Here is a 21,486-nt window from a genome sequence, read left to right on the forward strand (position 1 = left end):
CATTTTCTGGATAGCACTTGACCTCCCACACCATCAACTGCTTCTGCATAATTTTGGCCATTGATTCCACCCACTTGCATCAATAAAGCAGGTGAAGGACTTAGCTGAAAACAGTGCCTCTATCACAGCCTTCACCTTCCTCCGGGAGACCCTACTTGAGCAATACTGAGCACAAAAGATCAATGCTGGGTTCCAAAATAGTTCTAATACTAAAAGCAGTTCTTTTTTAAAACACGTAAAAACAGAATACACAGATGAGGCAACAGCATTTAAGACATCTTTCTCAGTTTCCTTTTATTAAAAGCATCCCAGTACATCCTTGGTTGTGCTTTAGAACTGAAGCATTTATATTTTTTCTTATTGTTCCAGTGCCTTTATACAAAAAATAAATTTGCAGTGATACTAAAATGCCCTAAAATCTGGAATTCTTTTCTATTGTAGTTCAGATCCAAGTAAACATCGCATTTCATGTAGGAATAATCTTTATTAACCTTAGTTGTATTTCTTCCTCTTGCCACCCTCCAAGCAAGCATTAGTTAACCACTCACCATGCCCAGAAAAATCTCTCATAACTGAAAATTATCTGTTTGTAGTCTAAAAATCCAGATTAGCAAACAATTTTGACAACTTGCCTGTGTCTACAAGTTAATCCACAAGGGCTGCCTAGATGAAGCTGCTGCTGAAATAGTTGTTATTCCCAGAAAATGATTGAATCAGAGCTGGACAGAGAACTCAAGAGTCACTGAGTATAAGGTGGAATAAATATATATATATATTTATCTTTCTCACAAGTTCTACATATTTTATTGATTTCTGAGTTCTTCAGGTCTTAAACTGAAGTATTTACAGGCTGAATTGGTCTAGTCATGAAACTACTAAAAACTATTTGTATACCTATTAAGCTAGTTAACCAGTATTACCTAAATAAATGCATGTGGCTTCATGAAATCTAATTTTTCCCCAATTAACTGTAAGATTTATCTTGGCATAGGAATCCTTAAAGCAAGAATTGTCATACCAGGTAACTAAGCTAATCTAACCAATAGCCTGAAGAACACCAGCAGTAGCATTTTGCATTAAAACAGCAAGTAGGAAGAAAACCAAGGTTCTACATTTGTTTAAGGGATCTTTCTAGAAAATAATGCTATCATTCATTTATGCAGAGCAACAGGGTTAGTTTCTTGTAAACTTGACTCACCTTCTACTTGACATTGTGACCACATGATTCTACCTGACAGAGGAAGTGCATGCTGGAACAAGGTAACTGAACCAATCATTACCATCTGTATTGCACATTTAACCAGTGGCACTGAGGCAACAGTTCTTAATGACTAACACAGGAAACCCTGATGTTTCCATCTTGTCACTGGTCCACACTTCCATGAAGCTCCAGCTGCTTGAGCTTAATCACTGAAGTAATTGAAAGAGAAGATGGATGCAAAGACTGCAACAGCAGCTGCTATTACCACACCTGGAACAAGAAAGGAAACTGCTCAGTGAGTGGCCAGGGCAGCACAGGCAGCAGCAGGCAGGGTGTGGAGGGCAGGGTCAAGGTGAATGACAAGCAGGAGGAGAAACTAACAGCCACCCCAAAACCCATCTAGCACTGCTAAGCCTAAATCTAAAGGCAGGATGTCAGATAATCAATGATAAAAGCTCCACATGACATTTCTGATCAAAGGAAGATCCTTCAGAAAGCCAGCTGACTGCCTACTTCTGTAGTGCCCTGGCCACATCCTGGCCCATAACACACTGACTCTGCACTACTGCTTAATTCTAGGAATCTCACCAGAAGAAAAACACAAAGGTGTTAAGCTTTGAGAAAGAAAAGCAGTTAAGCTTTTTCTCTTTTGCATGGCACTACATCTAACTCTGTCAGTCTCTCTGCAGCACAACAGCAATTTTCCTATTGATTAATGTGCTTGTTTCTCAGATGACACACAAAAAAACAAAGGCCTGACTGATGATTCAAGGGAAAACATTTTTATATCCAAAGCAAACACGTATTTGCTGCTACTGCTCTTTAATCTTCCAGTTACTATGTCCTACTTCTAAGAATTAATAGAAAACACAAGTTACTGTTTTGTTGACTGAAGTCTAACTGCATTGTAATAGGAAAAGCCAGTCAAAGCTCACAGCAGAGAGAGCAGAGAGATCCCTGACAGCTGGATGAATGAGTATCGTGAAGTTGTAGTTGAAAGACAAGCTTTGTGGCTGGGTGTTCCCTGGCTTCCTAAGGCTGACAATTAGCACCCAAGCCCCTGTGTATTTGTCAGGTGGGGAAGATTAGTGAGTCACTGGCCAATTTATGGATGCCGACCTGTCAAAGCCATTCAGCTGTGTTATTGTTCTTTCAAGTAGGGAATTACAGAAGCTGCAGCTCTCCAAAAAGATAAATCAAGCTACATGATGAGTCCTTTTATTGACTTGTAGGCTGAAATACAAAGACTGGCTTTGTTCCAGCCGCGGGCTGTGGCTCTTGCTTCCCCAGAAACATCCTGCACCTACAGCACTGAGATGGGGTCTCAGTTTAGAAGAGCCGTTGCACTAAGTTAGCAGTGCAGATTAAGACTTTTCTGCTCCTCTCACAAGTTAATCATGCTGTGGAAGCCAACAGGACTGAAAGAGCCCATCATAGCTTCTGGGCTGCCATAGCAAAAGCAGGGAAGCAACATACCCATGTTTTGTTGAAGCTTCAACAGCAATGTTGCTTTTGTCACTTGTTTCTGTTCTGTGTCATCCACGGTGCCAGTAACTGGACAAATATCAACTGCATGGAAATCAAGCAAAGAAGTAAATACCAGGTAAAAAAACAACAGTTGTGGTTTACAGCTGAATTCATGCAAAAGGCCAAGAACTTCCTATCAACTTTATAAAGTAACATTTATGGTAGGAAAAAACCCAGTTCATTGCCATAGAAATGATATAGTAGCAACAGCCTAGTGCTAAACTGTTCTGTATGGCTGGAGGAGTAGAAATAAAGAGGAAAAATACATTTTGGAGGGAGTTCCTCTTCTAAAACTCATTTTCCACACCCTGCTTCCAGAGTAACATACCCAACCCCCTACACATACCCTGGGGACAACGTGACTGCTCTGAGAGGGAACCACCAAAATGAACCATCAACCACCTTCCAAGATCAACGTTTTCCCTTCAAAGCCATTTGTGCTGAGTTCAGGCCACATGCAAAACCCACTGCCACCAACAGAGCGAGCCCAGGATCATGTCACTACCCAAGAGCTAGAAATGCTTTTTTTCAAAGCACAGAAATTACTTTTTGAAGATCTCTCAAAATGACACTTTCAGGGCAGGCATAGAGGACACACACATTCCCCTCTGGAATAGCTACTAAATCCTTGGGCTGCTCAGCCAGGGTGTGACAGACCTGATGGGATTCAAACCCAGATATATCTATTTCCTTTGCAAAGATTCCCCTAACCACGTGGCTACAGCCAGCTTGTTAGAGAACGGGAGGAAAGAGATTAATCTTGAGCCTTCTGGTTGCACTGGTTCATTTATCCCCCACAGAGCAAGCATGCTTTGGACTAGGCAGTTCAGTGATGGAGGGCCAAGTCTGCATTCCTGGTCCCAGGAGAGTTTGCTAAGGCACCACGTGTCAGAAGTCCCTGATAACAATGCAGTAGCTACTATTGCAGGTATCTTCTGGACAAGTAAACAGGGAGAGAAAGTGTCCTGGATGTCTTTGGAAAGAACAGAATCCACATGCTGAGAAAAAAAGACTGACAGACTGTTCATATTCAGAAGATGAAGAAAAACCCACAGCAGGACCAGACAGCAGGTTTTAGCAGTCTATAATGCTCTGTTTCCACAGAGGGGCTGCCAATCACCTATACAAGTCATATAGTGTATGATTCCTGGGAAAATTAGTCGTGGAAAAGTACTTTCTCTATCATATAATTAGCTATAGAGGAAATGTATAATCTAGAGGTGTGATCAGAAAAGTTGCTTCTGCCATAAGATGAGTCATGTGCCTGGGTGTCTTTGAACTCTTAAGTCAAACTTACACAAGACCTGTTGTTACACAAGAGCACCCCCACTAGACATTGAGGACCTGTCTTTAGCCATTTTGATCCCTGAACCTGCTGACTTTGTACAGGATGCATTACAACAGAGCAATTCCTAACTGTCCAATATGAAACTTTACAGGATAGCAAGTCATAGATGTACACGCTCATACACATGAAGTATAAAGTCCCTTTGAGATGTCCCTGCAAGCTGCACAGACACAAATTAAAAATAAGGACACAACATTTCAGTGCAAGGGGTGCTTTTCTGAAGGGCAATTATCTGGTCCACAATGAGGCCCTGGTTTCATCACTAGTTCTTCTGTGCAAAGGAAAACACACCCTCATTAGCCTAAACTAGGAGCAGAAATCTTCAACTAGAGTAAATCAACTATTGATGCAAGATGGCATTTTAAGTACCCAAGAGCCACATTCTCTCCAAACTACTTAACAGAGTTTTCAATGCCCTAAAATAACAAGTCACTTTTAGAGGAGCTGACCACATTTCTTGGGTCGCCTTTGAAGTCTAGATCCAGCAGGTCTGCTTTAGTTCTGATGAGCAAGTAGGAGAGCTTGTGCCCTCTGACTGTGTTTCTGTGCATCTTCCTAAGAACTGTCACACTTCTCTGTAGGCAGCTTTTGAAGCTGCACATCAAGGCAGCAATGCTCACTTGCTCAGGGAAAAAAAGAAAAAGAAACAAGAGGAAAGAAGCAAAAAAGAAAGCAACAGCCTTGAGCTACTTAGTTGCCATCAAGTTATGGAGACTTGTGTTTGAACAAGCAGCTGTAGCATAAATCACACAAAGAGTTTTCAAAAGCAGATGCTTTCCAATTTTATGAATCTTTAATTATTCCATTTGCTAACAAAGACAGGGAAGTGACTACCATTACTGGAGTCTTATTTATGTTTATCCACTCGGGGTATTTAACACCCCAACCCCTGCACCAAGCAGGGATTTAGTAAAGCCCATCACAGAGGCAGCTTTCAGTTGCTTCTCATAAAGCCCTAATGCCTTGAGACTGCAGTGTTAGAGCTATTTATACCTTTCAATTATAAATAGCTCAGGTTTTACTTTCTATTCTCCATGTAACAATTTTAAAGCGTGACCCAGCAGTGACCCCACTGCAGAGTTGTACAAGGAATCAAGAGAATAGAACTGTAGGAGACAGCAGCAGAGGCTGTACCAAGTAAGCACATAAAACTGACCTTCTCAAAATACCTTCATATGTTTTGACTACAAGCTGCTTAAACATAAAACTTTGGGCTGTGCTGATTAGATTCTCTTCTTCTTCCACAGTGTTTATTTTAAAGAGCAAGGAAAAAATATTTTAAATGCTCATGTTTTTGAATTTTAAACAACTTTTTTTATCAGCACACTCTCCCCAGAGCTTCACTATGGACAGCATTTCCAGTTAATTCAAGGTTGCTGCCTCAGCCCACAGGAATTTTGATACAAACAGAAAGGCTGATGCCAAAATTCACTACAAACTGATTTTCATACCACTACTGAATGATGACTATTACTAATAAAGACACTGCTAAGCCTTGAGAAACAACAAATGCCACCCAAACTGGAATGATGCACTGACAAATCCCTGCCCCAGGGGAAACCTCCAACTCTGTGTGCCACAAAAACCTGTTTACAGCAATACTTTGATGCTTTGTACCAAGGGACCAATAAAAAACCAAATTGCAAAACTAATGCTTTTTCTTACGACACAGAACACTTTTCTTATACAGCTAACAGGTCTGATTTCTAAAAGGGCCTTCCTGGCATTAAAAAGTGTATAAATAACTTGTGATTGTAATAAAACACAAGTTAGTGATGCTGTAACATTAGTAATTACCACAATGGACCAGTGTTGCCCCACTGGCATTATTGCCATCATCACTATTAACAGAACTCATTCTCCAGACAAGCTTTATGGTGCTCACTGGGACAAGACCAGTCTCTCAATTTTTTCTGAAATCCTCTTGGTATGTTTTTCCTCTCTCCTCTGCTATGCTCTTACTTTCATTTACACTGGCAAAATATCAACAAATATACCCCAAACACCCAACTCTGTAACCAGCTCCAAGAAGACATCAGCTCATTTTGTGAGCTGCCTGGGCATCACTTCACACCTGTCACTGGCACCAGGCCCTGTGAGGTGTTGCTGTCCCTCCAGTCGTGCTTTCTTCCTCCCTCTGGATCACACATCCTTACATAAGTAATAAAGCTGAACTGAATCATCTTCCCTCCCACACCCATCTCCACTGCTACAACAGTCTCCCTTTGCCTCCCTAAGTTATATTAATTCCTTAAAGCTCAGTGATAATTAGCTTTAAGATTATTAAAGTTTTATAATACAAGAGAGATTTTTTATTGGCTTTCCTGTTTTCTTGAGGTTTGTGAGCTACAGACATCTTGTACTTCTCCAGGTAATGAGACAGATTCACAGCTAACACATTTAGCTAAAAGAAAACTGATTAACTTAGAAAGACATAAGAATTCATGATTAGCTCTGAAATGAAGAAACTCAAAAAACCCTCCAAATAGCTCAAGTAGAGTATCAGTGACCACAGCTCTCCCTACACAGCAAGCTCATGGCTACATTTCCCATTTTTTTGTCCCTAAACACCAACATCAAAAAGTGGCCACAGCTCTTATCTGAGAAATAGAGTGTTAGATTATTTTTTTAATTAACCTGCAGCTCATATTCATGCTGATGGGGGGAGAAAAGAAATCTCTTCCATAAGATCACAAAAAGTATTATCAGATGGATTTCAGCTACAGATTTGACTCCTACATTAAGTTAAAAGCCACATGGGAAAAAAATGAACCAACAAACAACAGGAAATTATACAAATCAGAAAGATTCAGAAAAAGGAAGTTGATAAATTATAGCAAAATATGTGTATTAGAAGGAATAGAACAGTCTCATAATCAGACATAAGACATTCAGTAGAAAAAGAAAAGCTCTCTCAATTTTCTTTCCATTTTGAGTGAATCATAAACAACCCCTGGTTTTGGCACTGCATTTAATACATAAATTAAAACACTCAGAACAAAGAAATGTACTTTGTATTTTTTAAAAAGTCAGGTTTTAGCATGAGAACTTCCTGAAAGACACAGACTATATATGTCTTTTTAACGGAGTGAAAAAACAATAGATTTGACTTCAGCTCTCAACTTCTAACTTATTCTAAGTAGTATCAAAGCAACTGAGCTCTTAGACCAGCAAAGTTGAACTACTAAAAAGTAACCAGAAGATAAAGCTTTAGAGGTTTCTCTTACAGTTCATCTGCCCATCTAGGATCTCCTCTAACACAGGTGTTGAGCAATGGAAGCAAACCTTGTCTAACCATGTATTTGTGCACCTCCTGCAGCTCATGAGCTGCAGAGACAAGGCAATGAAAAGAGCAAATACCCGAGAGGAGAAAAAGAGGCCTGTTCCAAGCTGAACACAGCAACAAGTTTTCACAGATCTATCTAAACTGTAACTAGGCTGATATAAGCCCTTAGAGCTTGATACAAAGTAAGTTAAATCTAAGCACACCCTTGTTGGGATAAAACTGGCCTAAGCCATTAGTCAAGGTTTTTGTACTCTATGCTGCAGTCTGTCCTGGTTCTGGGGCTGTGTTTACCTGTGCTCATCTCCTCTGCTATGTAGAGATCTTCAGCTTGCACAGACTGATCCAGCATTTCAACAAAACGCTCCTGAATTTCTCCAGCAGCCTCATCACCAAACTTGTAGTCACTGAGCATCACGCTGGATCCAGCCACTGGGACAAACAGTCTTTGAGGTAAGACATGATATTCCCTCTCAAAACCTAAAAGAGGGAAGAAATACCATCCAAATAAAGGCCTTGCCAGTTAGGATAAGATTCCTCACTAATCTCTGGCCATAAAGATAAAGCTATTGCAAAAGAACTGCTCAAGGTTTCCATGTAAAATCCTGGTTTCAGGCACAGCTTGTTTAGTTGTTACAGTTTGATGCAAGTTTGGGCTGCGATTGCATTGATTTATGTTCTTACATTAGTCTTTCCAGAAATACTCAAGAGAGCTCCAAAACAGACCATAAAATGTTAAACAGAGCTTTTTTCACGTTTAGAATGACTAGCACAAGATCTCTGGGAAAGACTGCAGATGGGAGCATGTACAGAGCAGCAGGTTATTTCAACACCACGGACTGCAAACGCACAAAGCCACGAAGTTCTAGTGCCACCTGACGAGGAAAACTAAAAACTGCACACAACTGACAAGTTGAAGTCATGGCTGGGTTAGTCGGCCAATACCAAAACAAACCACAACACCCTAAAGTAAAGGCTCCTTCTGAACATGAGCCGTTTTTCCTTACACAATCAACCCGCTCCCATTTCTTTTGTTTCTTTTCTAAAATCACTACCAAAGATAGCACCTCTGAAAAAGGCTTTCCTTTACATAAGATCTTCAATTTGACACATCAGTTGACTAATATTTGGTTTTAAAAAAAACAACACACACCAAAAAACAAACACAGCAACAAGAAGGTAACTTGATTCCACTGCAGTTTAAAGAATCAGCCAGCCTGAGCTAGGAGAGCTGGTCTTAGCATGTATCCCCTGATTTTTAGTACCATCATGACAGAAATTTTACTTTCATCAGATTAATTTGCATTGTGATATGGCCACAGCCCAGTGGTCTGTGAAACACCAGCTAATGCAACCCAGCAATTATTCATGGTGCTGAAAGATCTGCTTCCTTAAAAGGCACAGAGCCTGTACAATAGTATTTGATGAAGAGAGATAAGTTAGGGGACAGAGACAACACAAATGATACATATTTACAATTTAAAATGTGCAAGTTATAGTTAAAACTTCAGTGACAGGAGTTTCAACTGCTGAATTTTTGAAAATGTCAAAATCTCTGATCACTGAGAAAGAAGCAAAAATTGCAATTTATGGGCATGAGTACTGAACACAAACTCATTGTGAAAGCTGTGATGCCAAAGAACCCATCTGAACTTGACAGAAATTGTCCAGATTTAAGAAAAAGCCACGGCTGCCGAACAGCAATCGTGCCACTTGCTGTTCATCTGCTGTAACCATCCTGGAGCTTCAGTAAACCAGCAGGATTTTCTACACCCAGCAAAATTCACTGCAAATGTAAGATAGTTTTGTTGTTTTTTTTTTTTAATTCCTACTTTTTTTGTGAGGTCCTTCATTTATAATCAGATCTTCAAACAGTATTTCACACCGGTCACTCAATGTGTTTATGATGTCTCTTTTCAAAGCCTGCAAGAACAAAGCAAAAACATCAGTAGCATTTGCAAAGTTTTTGATTAGTAAGAAACAGAAGAATTCCCTCCTAGGTCTAGCCCATGTTGAAAGAATATTTTTTCCCAGAAAATAAAAGCTCTGAAGAGAATTCAAGAAAGTCCAATAAAGCTAACATCAAAAGAACTGAAATTTTAAAAAGCAAGAAAATAAATGTGAAAAGCTGAGGAAAATGTGAGTATTGTTAGAATATGAACTGACAAATTCCAGGTATTACCATTAAAAACAAACAGAATCACAACGTTCAATAAGCTTGGGGGGTGGGAAATCACTGAACATAGCTGTGTTTTCCCTCCACACATACAAAAATAATCTGTGACTGTCTCTTCATGTTCAGAAAGCTCTTCAAAGCCTCAAGACTTTGACAATTTGTGCAAAGATTCACGAAAGAGCAGCCCTAGCAAGATTACAGACAGAGCTGCCAGAAGTGAAAACAGGACTGAATCCACCACATACACACCCAGATGGTTTCCAAAACAATCCCAACGTGCAAGGGGATGAACACACTGACACCAGTTTAGATCACATCATTTTGACAAAGAAAAACCAGAATGACAAATTCACTGTATTTCAGAAAAATGCTTCTGGTGAATTAACCACCTCTTCACTACCTGAATAGCTTCTTTCACTTTGGGCTTGTTGTTATGGATGTAGGCTCTGCATTTCACAGCACCTTTGAGATTTATGGAGCCACTGCAGACCTGGACTGTAGCTGTTGATCTTTGACTTGAACCCTGGGACTGAAAAATAAACATGTTTCAGCTTTATCTTGTTACCAAGGCACTTGCAGCACAAGTAACAACAGATCTGGGAAATTAACAGCATACATTAAGATGTTTACATATAACCTCTAATTTTTTTTTTTATTTATTTTTTTTTTTTGTTAGATAAGACTGAAAACCTCTCTCCTTTTCCACTGTGGAAAATGTATTTACTTTTCCAGACCTTTCATTTCTTGCAATGTAAGTATTTGTAACTACAAGACTTGTAAAACTTTGCAGGCAAGTGGCTTGTGGCTAATAATAGCATTGCAATCTAGACTACTTCTTAAGACAATTCTTTGGAAACAAGTCTGTATGTTTCCTATATAGCCAGCACCACTTAGGGTCCTGAGAGTCATCCCATCTGTCAGTACCAAACTATAAATGTGCTCACAATTAGACTGTGTCAAACTGTTGCCTAGAAATACTTGCCCTCATTACCACAATGAATGTGTTGTGGGGGCACTCTAAGGCAACACCTGGAATGTGTAACTTCCACAGGAACTGCTTAAACTACTGCCAAAATAAAAAGCTGTCTTTTCTCTGAGGCAATCAAACATTGAAACAAACCAACAACAAAAGCTGAGATACTCATCAGGTCTTTAAAAGGGCATCTTATACATTTCTAAGAGTTTTGCTAAATAGAACAAGTACCTGAGGAAACAGGATGGCCTGTGCTGTGCAAGAAGCCTACAAAACATGCCTGGACACAACTGGACTCTAGGACTAGACACCTAGAGCAGGGTTTGACCAGAACAACCTCTGGTAGAGAGGACACTCCTGACACAGACCCTGCATCTCCATGAGATCCAGCTCACAGGACCTGCACCTCCATCCAACACTAGTGAGGAGCTTCTAACAGAAGCACTCAAGCAAGTGCCCACAGCTACCTGTGGCAAGGAGAAGCATGGAGACCATTTTGGACCTCAGGACAATGCAAAGTCACCTTGAAACCAAGGTTTGCAGGCACACACAGGAACCATCACATGAACTCATTTGTGGGTTCATTTCTGTAAGCAGTTTATCAAACCTTCCTTGCAGCTGCAATTCTTAGACAAGGCAGGAATTCCCAAAGACACCAAAGATGCCAACCCATCCACAGCTCCACAGGGAATAGCCACAGGGGGAATAAAAAGGCTTAGACAATGTAACCGGGATTTCTAGACAGTAATTGAGAATGTTCTTTTATTTTTTATTCTATTTTATAGGTAACAGAAGTTATACTTGACAAACCCCTCAATACTTACCAGCTGTGTCAGAACTTTCACATCAGAGAACTGAGTGCTGGATTGAATATTTCCTCTTAACTTTTTCTGATGGGGAAAAGAAAACAGTCTGCCATGAAAAGTCTCCCTGAACCAAAATCTCCCCATTAAATAATATGTGCCCTAGTTTCTAGCTTTAAAGAGAGAAAAATGGCACAGAGAAAACAGCCATGAGAATAGAATTACAAAACTAAAAGAAGAGATGAATTCATCAAAGTCTTTCCACTCTTTGTTAAATGTTTAGACATACGTAGGCCTTCAAAATCTCACCACCTATATTCACACCTTGGTCATGTCTGTGATGAGGAGACAGCACAGGAACATTTTGAGTCAGACTTCCCATTGCCAAAGGAAGAAGGAAGTTGCAGCAATGAAGACATGAACACAAACAGTCCTGCACATTAGTTACTGAAACAGGCCAATGAGATCAACAAAAATTGTATGGCCAACATCTCAGCCAGGGCTTTATCACACTGGAATTCCTAACTACACATCTGCTAGAGTCTGATACCTTGTTGTGTGGTACTCACCTGCCCTTCCAGCAGCTCTGCATCATCACTTTTAACTTGTCCATTGATCAGAAAGACACCCTCTTCTATTTGTTTCGACCATCGATTTAATCCATTCTTTTAGAAAAGTGAGAACAGAAAAATCTTGTAAGAAGGAGGAAAGAGAATTTCACTAAAGGAGCTGGACAGTATCCTGCTAACAGTTATTGAAGCACATGCTTCAGTAGTTATGTTGAGAGAGTTTTAAAGCTTCTGAAAAAATCTGTCTCTAACTTTTCCCAAAGCTAAATCTTAAAAGCATCATGTCCAGAATATACCCATTAAGAGACAAGATGTGATTTTTGTACAGAAGGATGCAGGCCACTGAAAGACAATTCCCATTAAAAGCACCTCGTGCCCCCTGCTCTGATTGGATGGAACCCTTCACTAGGTGAGGCAGAAGAGACTTTAGTTGGAATAATCATGACAATTGCTTAGTAACTTTGAGCAAAGGCAACTGTCAACAGTAGGCACTGCAGACAAAAAGCTATCTGCAGTTTTTATACTACGAATGCCTCACAGTAACCTCAAATTGCATTTAGAAGAGGAATGACTACCAAATATGCTTTGCTGATTAGTCCTACTCCTCTACTCCTCACAGTAATTGAATCTTCCTAATTTTCAATAGAAAAAGCAGTATGGGGACCAAGCAGATGACTAGTGCAGCTGGTCAGTTACCTTGGTATTCTTCTCCAAGTCGTGGTTGGGCGAAGTGGCCAGAAGTGGAATGTGAATATTAACATTGACTGTGCAGTCCAAAGCTGGCCAGGAAGCAGACAGAGCACTCTGGTATTTCCAGTCTGCTGGTTTAGCTGAGCTCTAAGAGCAGAAATAAGCAAAAAGCACCTGTACACAGCACAGTAGACCTCAAACAGAGAGCTCTTCCTGAAACATTGCCAGCTGTGCCTGATCCACAGGATGATGAACTTACCTTTGGATCCTGCACGTCATAGGTTCGGCAAACTACTCTTTGCTACTTTAAGAAAAAGATCAGGTGAAAAGCAAAAAAAAAAGCCAGTAAGAACAATTCATAATTAACTTTATCCTTTACTTAACTTCTTTGTTGAACTTATCTATGCTCTGAAGAAAGCTGTCACCTTCCATTAGTGTAAAGAAGGGGACAAACGTTTGACTGTAAACTCCAGCTAGCACAGTGCTGCTGCCTCATCTCTTACAAGTACATGAGGATCACCAGGTACTGACAGGGACAACCACCAAGGTACCAAGTTGCAATTTGTCCTCCTCTCACTCACCCCTCTGAGGCAAGCCCTGCTTTCTCTCCTATTACCTCATTTTCAACAGACCCAGCACTCTTCTGCAGTATCAGGACAGATCCCACATGCCTGCTCCCTCCCTGCTTCCCTACCAGGAGTGTCTGGAACAGAAGCTATGCAGGATTCTGGATGTTTTAATCAACTCACACAAACCAGAACTGCCTGGAGATGACAGAGTTTGATGCCACCACACACACAAGCCTCACAGGAAGACAGAAGGGAAACTCTGCAAGGATAAGAGGGTCAATGGTCTTACCCATGGCTAATCAGAGAACTCTAAGGTTTCAACTTACTGCTCTGTGCCTATCTGAACTCAAAATAACTTTCCCCTCCCAATTAATTATTTAGTCAGAAAAAACGAGAGAAACAAAGTTGGTGGTAGCAGTCTCAGTGGATAAACCTTGCTTGCAAAGGATACTTCTTTGTAGCAGCACAAATCTGAAGAGCTGCTCTGTCTGAGACCTCCTCCTCAGCAGGCTTCCAGAGCCGCCTTTTACTCAAGGACTTCTCCACTGAGAAGATTAGCTACAGATGAAGAAAGCATTATGGATTTTTCATAAAAAATAATGCCTTGTAATTCCTGGAAATTACTATTGCACTGCAGCTGTAAGTCAGTGATATCATAATTAAGCACAGTCCTGTCTTCCCAGCAGGAAGTCTACTCACCCTGCGCAAAGTGTTCTGACTGTCCTTTGACAGCTCTGGAGTTGCAATGATAAACACCCCAAGCACTAGCAGGCCCCCAGGAAGCATCCTAGAAACCTTCAAAAAGGAAATGACCACGTGTCAGTAGGAATCAGAGACCTTGCAACCAGGTAACTTGATGTATCAGAAATTTCTAAGGAGCTAAGGATGCATTAAGAGCAGAAATTAACTAAGCAAGGTTGTTTTTCACTTAGAGGCTCCTGTGAAACAGCAACACAGCACCTGACAAATTTTCTTGCTTCAGTCCTATCCAGTCTCCATTTCATCATAAACTTGGAAAACAATACAGATATTTTGGTGTGAAATATCTGCACCTAGCCCGACTAGGAAGGTTCTTTCACTTTGTGAAAAAGGCTTGAAATGACACAAGTGTTGAAACAGCTTTTCAAAGCCTTATTTCCTCCCTGCTCCTCCCAGCCCCCCACAAAGAGGTCCTGCTGTGCTACCTGGCTGGCATGGGTGGTTATCCACTCCTCATCCAGGGATGCCAGTGTTGGAGGAGCACTGCTGCCTTCCCTCTGCTCCTCCCTGGGAGGCGTGCGGACGGCCCGGATCACGTAGTCTCTTTGGGGGGAACACTTCCAAGACCACCAAGATAAGCAAACAGAGCATGAGGCTGGTCCTGAGCCTGAGTGACACAGCAAGGTCTGCTTTGCAGCAGGGAGCACTGAACCCTGCAGCAAGCTGGTACAAGAACTCCATCATGAACTTGCCTTGGCTTTAAAGCCTTGCTCAGGGATAAGGTTTAACCTCACGAGTTTTGATTCTTCCTGTGGTTGCATCTTTCACACAATGATTTTACAAGACTTGAGTTGCTGGTTGATATTGCAAACCCTTTACAGAAATCCCTTCTGGTCATACAACCACCCTCCTGCACCACACAAGCTCAATGTTTAATGGACTTATCCCAGGTGATTAAGGCAAATCTTCCCCCTTCATCCACGAATGAAAGGAACATACTAGAAATATTTCACACTTACCTGCCCTATTAACAGGCCAGTGACATAAGGCTTTGATTTTGGGCTGAGGTCTGAAAGATACTGCCCAATGGCTTCCTCGACAAAGTAAGTCCTACCCATGGTTGCAGGTTTAAGGTTATACTTTCAACCTACAAAGCAAATAATGTATCCAGTCAAAGAATGTACGAGCGCTACACCAGTTACATGAAAATAAAACCTCACACAAGCATTTTCACAGAATCCCAGGGGTTGGAAGGGACCTGGAAAGATCACCCAGCCCAACCCCCCTGCCAGAGGAGGGTCACCCAGAGCACATCACACAGGAACGTGTCCAGGGGGGTCTGAATGTCTGCAGAGAAGGAGACTCCACAGCCTCTCTGGGCAGCCTGTCCCAGGGCTCTGTCACTCTCACAGCAAAGAAGTTCTTCCTGATATTCACATGGAACCTCCCATGCTCCAGTTTGCACCCATTGCCCCTTGTCCTGTCACTGGACATCATTGAGAAGAGCCTGGCTCTGTCCTCCACACTCCCCTTAACATATTTGTAAACATGAATGAGGTTGCCCCTCAGTCTCCTCCAAGCTAAGGAGACCCAGCTCCCTCAGCCTTTCCTCATATTCATTTTTAATTGATAGATACTTTACCTGTCAACCAAGTATAGTTAAGACAGTTTTACAACCTGCAAGTTCATTTTTTAAAGCAAAACAAAACTCTCGGTGCTAGAGGTGTAAGTATGTGATGCCAATTTGAGAAAAAACCAAACTATTTTAAACACCTGCCACTGAAATCAGGTGGCAAGTCACACAGATGCCTCCAAGCAACCACTCCCAGCTGCACCACGTTCCACCAAAGGCCAGAACGTACGAGTGCACATTTCCACATTCCCGTTTCTCTTATGAGGACCTGCCGAATTCTACGTTTGTGCTTAAACACGCCGGGCACAGCTGCCGTTCCAACTCCTACGGCATCCCGAGCCCGGCACCCGCGGTGTCTCCCAAGGCCACCGGCACGGCTGCCACGGGCAGCCCGGGGGGGGCAGAGCCCGGGACCCCGGCACCGCTCCCTGCCCTGCAGGCCCCTCCGGGAGCCGCCTGACGCCCCGAGGGCCCGCACCGACGAGCCAGGGCGGCGCTGAAGCCACAGAGCACGAGCAGCCCGGGCCCCCGCGGAGCGGCCGGGGAGGAAAACCCGCCGGGAAGGGCCGGGATGAAACTGGGGCCCTGGGGCCCCGGAGCCCCCCAACCCCCCCCCCCCCCCCATCCCGCCGCTACCTGCCCCGGGCCCGCAGGGAGGGAGGGAGGGCAGCGGCGCCGGCGCGTGACGTCACCGACACGTCATCGGCGGGCGCCGCGCGGGGCCAGCACCGCCATCCCGGGAGGGGCGGAAGCGGCGGCGCCTCCTCGGGCCTGCCGGGCCCCGCGGGAGGGCGAGTCCCGGGGCGAGTCCCGCGGGTCCCCCCCGGTGCCCCCGGTGCCCCCCGCGCCTCGACCCGCAGCTCCAGCCCCGCTCGCGACGGCGGGAATCGTTCCCCCACCGGAACCGGAAGCGCTCGGGAGGCGCGCGGCTGCCCCCCCCCGCAGAACTACATGTCCCATGATGCCGCGGGGCCGGCCCGCCCGCTCCCCGCGCGGCGCATGCGCGGCGGGCGGCCCCAAGATGGCGGCGGTGCTGCAGCAGCTGCTGGAGCGCGCCGAGCTCAGCAAGCTGCCCAAGCAGGTGCAGGGCAAGCTGGAGCGCTTCCTGGGCGACCAGCAGACCGAGATCGACGGGCTCCGAGCCAGGCATGAGCGCTTCAAGGTGGACAGTGGTGAGTCCCGGCGGAGGGAAGCCGGGCGGCGGGAGCGGCGGGAGCGGGCAGGCCGCGGCGGCTCCGGGCGGGCTCCGTGCCGCTCTGTGCCGCTCCGTTTCACCGGGCTCCCCCCGCTCGGGTGCAGGCAGCGGCCCGGCGGGCCGGCTGGGGCGGGCCGGGCGGCCTCTTCTTCCGAAGGGCTTCAGGCCGGTCGCGGTGCGGTGCTCCCCTCTGAGGCGAGGAGGGAGGGGGAGAGGGCGGGCTGGGCCGGGCGCGCCGCTCTCGGCTTCAAAACGCTTTCGGGGGCGACCTGGGGCCTGCGAGGTGGCTGCGTGTGTGTCCTGGCTGGGGAGAGGGGCTGTGAGGCGGGGGGGACTGGCTCTGGGCTGGGAATGGGGCGGAATAAACTCATTTATATTCATGTGGAGGCTAGTCGATCACAGAAATATAACACCAGTAGTGAACTGGAGCAGAAAGGAGAGCAGAGTGTAGATGAGGATAAGCACTGGGCAGGGTTGTGAACCTGAGCTCGTTTATTGGGTCGGTGACATACTTCTCATAAGTTTTCCTTCCACCTTCCCTGCAACACGTTTGTCTCTCTCGTAATCAAAATCTTACTAAGGGAAATGAATGAAGTGTAAAGTAAGGGAACCCACAGGCTGTAACAGGTTAGTCTCTTTCAGGTCTCTTCTCATACGTGACTAGAGGGGCAGCATTACTTGAAATGTTAAGATATTGTAAGAATCGTAAGCATAAGATCACTAAAAATCTTTCAGCACTTCCCTAGAAGCTGTGCCTGTCAGTGAAATTACTTCTGCTTTTACTAAGGGTTTTCCAGTTAAGCTTTGTGACACAGTTACTATTTTGGATAACCAGAATGTAGATCTAATTATTTTTTTCAGTGCTGTGGGATAGGCAGCATAGAGCAGGTTAGTGTACGTGTATGGAAATGTGAGAGAAGTTTGGGGTTGATGTGGCTAAGACCAACCACACTGCAGAATGGTGCTGATACAACCTTCTCTACCTCTGTCAGGGCACATGTCACTTTCCATGCTAACAAGGTATTTTAAACAATGGTAATGCAGTGTGGAAACACATCTTTTTGCCTTCCAAAATACTTTTTCTCCAAATTCTGCTGTAGTCTTCTTATTTTTTTTTATATTTTCTTTACCAGTACCATTATTTAATAAAGCTAACCATCAATAAGGATCCTTGGTAAAAGTGAGGAAGAAAAATAAGTGTCTATGAAGTGGAATTGAGAGAACTGTGTTCTTTTGCAGAGCAACAGTACTTTGAAGTGGAAAAGCGTCTGGCTCAAAGTCAGGAGAGACTTGTGAATGAGACAAAGGAGTGTCAGAGCCTCCGTGAGGAGCTTAAGAAGCTCCGTAAGTATAACTGGACATTCCTCAGACTGGACAGTGTTCATTCTGTTGCCCAATTTGTGCTGATAGGCTTGAAGTTTTAAGCTGCAGTTGAAAGTCCATCCGTCGACTGCGTCTGTTACTTCTGCAAGGGGGGAGATGTTTTGCTTGTGCCTTCAAGTCTGATTCTCTTCATGGAGTTTTGTTCCAACAGAAAAAGAGCAATGCTTTCTGATTTTGTAGTAATAGCAAAGCAGGAGGTTATGTATTGATCTGCTCCAAGGATTGCATTAGTTTGTCACAATGCTACCTAGTCCATCCACGGTGGAGTCTTGAATTCTGTCTCTCTTTTATGTTGTTAAGGGAAATGTTGGCTTAACTGCATTTGTAGAGAAAATTCTGCCATGTGACAGTGAAAATTCCTCACTACTGTTTCTTACCCAACAGATGAACAGCTGAAGTCACTGAATGAGAAAAATAAAGAACTCGAGGCTGCTCAGGATCGTAATGCAGCCATTCAGGTACTGGGAGGACTGGGTGATGAACTGGAGGACTTGTGTTCACCTGTCCCACTGCAGCAAAGCCTGCAGTCCCTTTCCAGACTGGGATGTACCCGTGTACATGCTCACGTGCCTGTTTGGCTGTGTGCACAGGGGAATTGTGAAGTAAATGCTGGTGTTCAGCAAACTGAATTACAGGTGAACATAGGTCAGAGTGGGTGCTTTTCTTTCAGTTTGGATAGATTGTTTCATTCCAGCTGAAACCTGTTCTGTAGTGGCTTGAAGGCAAACCTCAGCAACAGGACAAAGGTATAAAGTGGAATTCTGTTTTTCCTCCCTCCTTTCCCACGCACTGGCACAGTTTTCCTTGCATTGTGCTCTAGAGTCAGGGGGTTGCAGGATGAGTCACTTCAGTCACCAAACCATTATTATTAGATGGGTTTGCCCACAATGAGAAGGTGGATCTCTCTGTTCCCCAGAAGGGCTTCTGTGGCCCTGGCTGCAGTGGGTTGCAGTGACACCTTGGAAGGCAGAGGCCACACTGTGGTCTGGAAAGGACCCGAGACTGGTGACTTGGATTTGATTTTGCTGCTGATGTTTTGCATGTCTCCTTTCCGTGGTTGCTCTGCTGTCTTTTTTATTTAACCAAATAAAACTGTTTCAGCAAAGGCTGAGCTATCAAAGCTGTCTTCCATAGAATATCAAGCTGGCTGCAGTTTTAAACAGCTCCTGTTCCTTGGTTGGGATTTCACTTAGTCCTTCAGTTCATTTCAGCTGCTCCGAGTTCAGTTTTCATTCTGATCTTTGTACAGCTAGAGCCAGAGGGAGCCTTGTGGCAGTCTGGAGCTCTGTGTGCAAGCTGAAAAGTAAAGGCATGAAAGCCACCTGCCCAGTATGCTGGTCCTGAAAGATGTGAGACACTTCTCCTGCTGCCTGGTCTCACAGGGTGTTTCAGATTTCGGCACAAAGGGCCAACTGAGCGTTTTATCCATGTGATTTCGGGGCGGGGGAAAGACACGTTAATTGAAATGTGGTGGCTGTTGGGCACTAGAAGAAAGGGGTACATTCACCTGCCTTTGTTTGAGTTGCATACCCCAAGATGACAGGAATTTGTTGCCATTTTTTTCAGAGCCATTTAACTAGAGAAAAAGAAGAACTGGAGGCTGAGAAGAGAGATTTGGTTCGAACAAGTGAGAGACGGTCTCAAGAAGTGGAGCATCTAAACGGTATAGCCAAGGACACATGAATGAAGTGCTAAACAAAACACATCTTGAACAATTGCAACTGATGGCTCTGCAGTGAGCTTTTCTTAACACTTCTTTCCCTCCTCCAGAGGATGTGAAACGCTTAAATGAAAAGCTTATGGAAGCAAACACCGAAAAGGTGAAACTTCAGTTAAAGTTGGATGAACTTCAGACGTCAGATGTTTCTGTGAAGGTGAGTAGTGCTTTAAATGCACTTTAAAGTAGGTGTTCTAATAAATAGTTGTTTACATATGGTGTCATCAGAATTTTGTCATTCGTGACTTTGAAAGTAGGTCAAATGTCCTCTTGTTGTTTATGACAAATTACTTTCTTATGAAAGAGGTGGCTGTGACTGGCAGTGAGACATGTATTTGTAGGAGGCAAGTGGGCACCAAGCTGGGCAAGCATGTCCAGGCCTCACTGGTGGCAATGGTGGCTGCTCTTACTAGTAAGAAGGGCTCCAGGTCTGTGAAGGCAGGTGGAAAGGAGAAAAATAGTTATTTGTGAACATACAGCATTTCTCTATGGGCAGAAGAAACTCCAGAAATAACTGCAAGAGGTGAAGAAAGAGGGAAAGATGGAAGGAAACTTTGACACCTTTATTTCCTAGATCTAGATAGTAGTCAATGTTCCCAGCTAACATAAACTTGGAGGAAGCTAACTCAAGTTTCAAGCAGTTCTTTGTAGTTTGAGACTGGTAAGTTAGTATTACCAAAATAATAAGGAGCACTGCCTGTCATTTGGTGCTCCTTACAGTGCATTTTTGCTACTTCTACTCTGGTCATAGTCCTTCGATGAGCTTCTTTATTTTCTGTGGAACCAGCACAATTACACTGTGCAATTTTCCTTTTAGTACCGTGAGAAAAGGCTGGAGCAGGAGAAGGAGCTGCTACAGAATCAGAACACGTGGCTGAACACTGAGTTGAAAGCCAAAACAGATGAACTTCTTCATACTGCCAGGGAGAAAGGCAATGAAATCCTGGAGCTTAAATGTAATCTGGAGAACAAGAAGGAGGAGGTAGTGTAATTACTGAGTGCTTTTGCTATTTCTTATAAATTAAACCACCTGATTAATTGCATTAAGCAAACCCAGGTATGTTAATAACTGTATTTGAGTTAAAAAATAGGCCTTGTGGTTTATAGGGTTGTGTTCTTTCTTGTAACTTGTGATTTTAAGGGAATTATCTAAAAGAGAAAAACCAAAGGTGTCAAGTATAAAATAGAAATTTTGGAGTTGCTGATAACAACAGTACATAGGGTATAATGCTTTTAAAATGCATGGGAATACAGTTCTGAATAAAGGGAGGGGGCCAAAGGATCTGATTTAATATTCTTTGGGGGCTGGGGTCAAGATATTTTTGGTTTCCTGCAGCAAAACACATGGCAGAATCAATGGCAGTATTTTGAAAATGCTTCAGTGGAGGGGTACCTGAGCAGTTTCTTTAACAACTGTGACAGCTGGCCTAGATTATGGTCTTTCTGGAAATGCTGGGGTGTTTTTTAGAGAAAAAGAAGCAATTAGATGGATATTTGCCAAAATAAAGTGGGTGGGAAAGACAAATTTTATGCATGGTGTTCTCATGTGTTTTTTGAACAGGTTTCCAGGATGGAGGAACAGGTAAACAGCTTAAAACAGTCAAATGAAAATCTGCAGAAGCATGTGGAAGACCTTTTGAATAAACTGAAGGAGGTAAGACAACTCGAAGTACATGTGTAACAGCATGAGAGTTGCTTCTAGAAATTAAAGAACAGAATG

General features: G+C 43.5%; 2 protein-coding genes across 7 annotated transcripts in view; one reads left to right on the forward strand and one right to left on the reverse strand.

The window, feature by feature from the left end:
• Positions 1-268: 268 nt before the first annotated feature.
• ODR4 (odr-4 GPCR localization factor homolog) lies at positions 269-16,177 on the reverse strand. 5 transcript variants are annotated; one of them, XM_051625253.1, is made up of 14 exons: positions 16,108-16,177; positions 14,858-14,985; positions 14,324-14,455; positions 13,839-13,934; positions 13,591-13,697; positions 12,830-12,866; positions 12,577-12,717; positions 11,881-11,976; positions 11,333-11,398; positions 9,936-10,064; positions 9,192-9,282; positions 7,654-7,839; positions 2,678-2,770; positions 269-1,471 (listed from the first exon to the last, which is right to left on the reverse strand). In XM_051625253.1, exons 2-14 carry the CDS (start codon positions 14,954-14,956, stop codon positions 1,404-1,406), a joined length of 1,341 nt encoding a protein of 446 aa, XP_051481213.1. In that variant the 5' UTR covers positions 14,957-14,985; positions 16,108-16,177; the 3' UTR covers positions 269-1,403. The 5 variants fall into 5 exon arrangements, with proteins under 5 accessions (XP_051481213.1, XP_051481215.1, XP_051481214.1 ...); XM_051625255.1 differs by lacking the exon at positions 16,108-16,177 and adding an exon at positions 15,701-15,887; XM_051625254.1 differs by lacking the exon at positions 16,108-16,177 and adding an exon at positions 15,612-15,691.
• A 314-nt stretch (positions 16,178-16,491) lies between these two features.
• TPR (translocated promoter region, nuclear basket protein) overlaps positions 16,492-21,486 on the forward strand; it is a 39,406-nt gene continuing 34,411 nt past the window's right edge. For both annotated transcript variants that reach the window (XM_051624552.1, XM_051624553.1), the window contains exons 1-7: positions 16,492-16,643; positions 17,906-18,010; positions 18,434-18,507; positions 19,616-19,712; positions 19,820-19,923; positions 20,584-20,748; positions 21,328-21,420. In XM_051624552.1, the coding sequence (XP_051480512.1) occupies positions 16,493-16,643; positions 17,906-18,010; positions 18,434-18,507; positions 19,616-19,712; positions 19,820-19,923; positions 20,584-20,748; positions 21,328-21,420 (789 nt within the window). In that variant the 5' untranslated portion in view covers position 16,492. The remainder of the gene's footprint in view (positions 16,644-17,905; positions 18,011-18,433; positions 18,508-19,615; positions 19,713-19,819; positions 19,924-20,583; positions 20,749-21,327; positions 21,421-21,486) is intronic.

Source organism: Apus apus, chromosome 7 (assembly GCF_020740795.1).
Source record: "Apus apus isolate bApuApu2 chromosome 7, bApuApu2.pri.cur, whole genome shotgun sequence".
NCBI lineage: Eukaryota > Metazoa > Chordata > Aves > Apodiformes > Apodidae > Apus > Apus apus.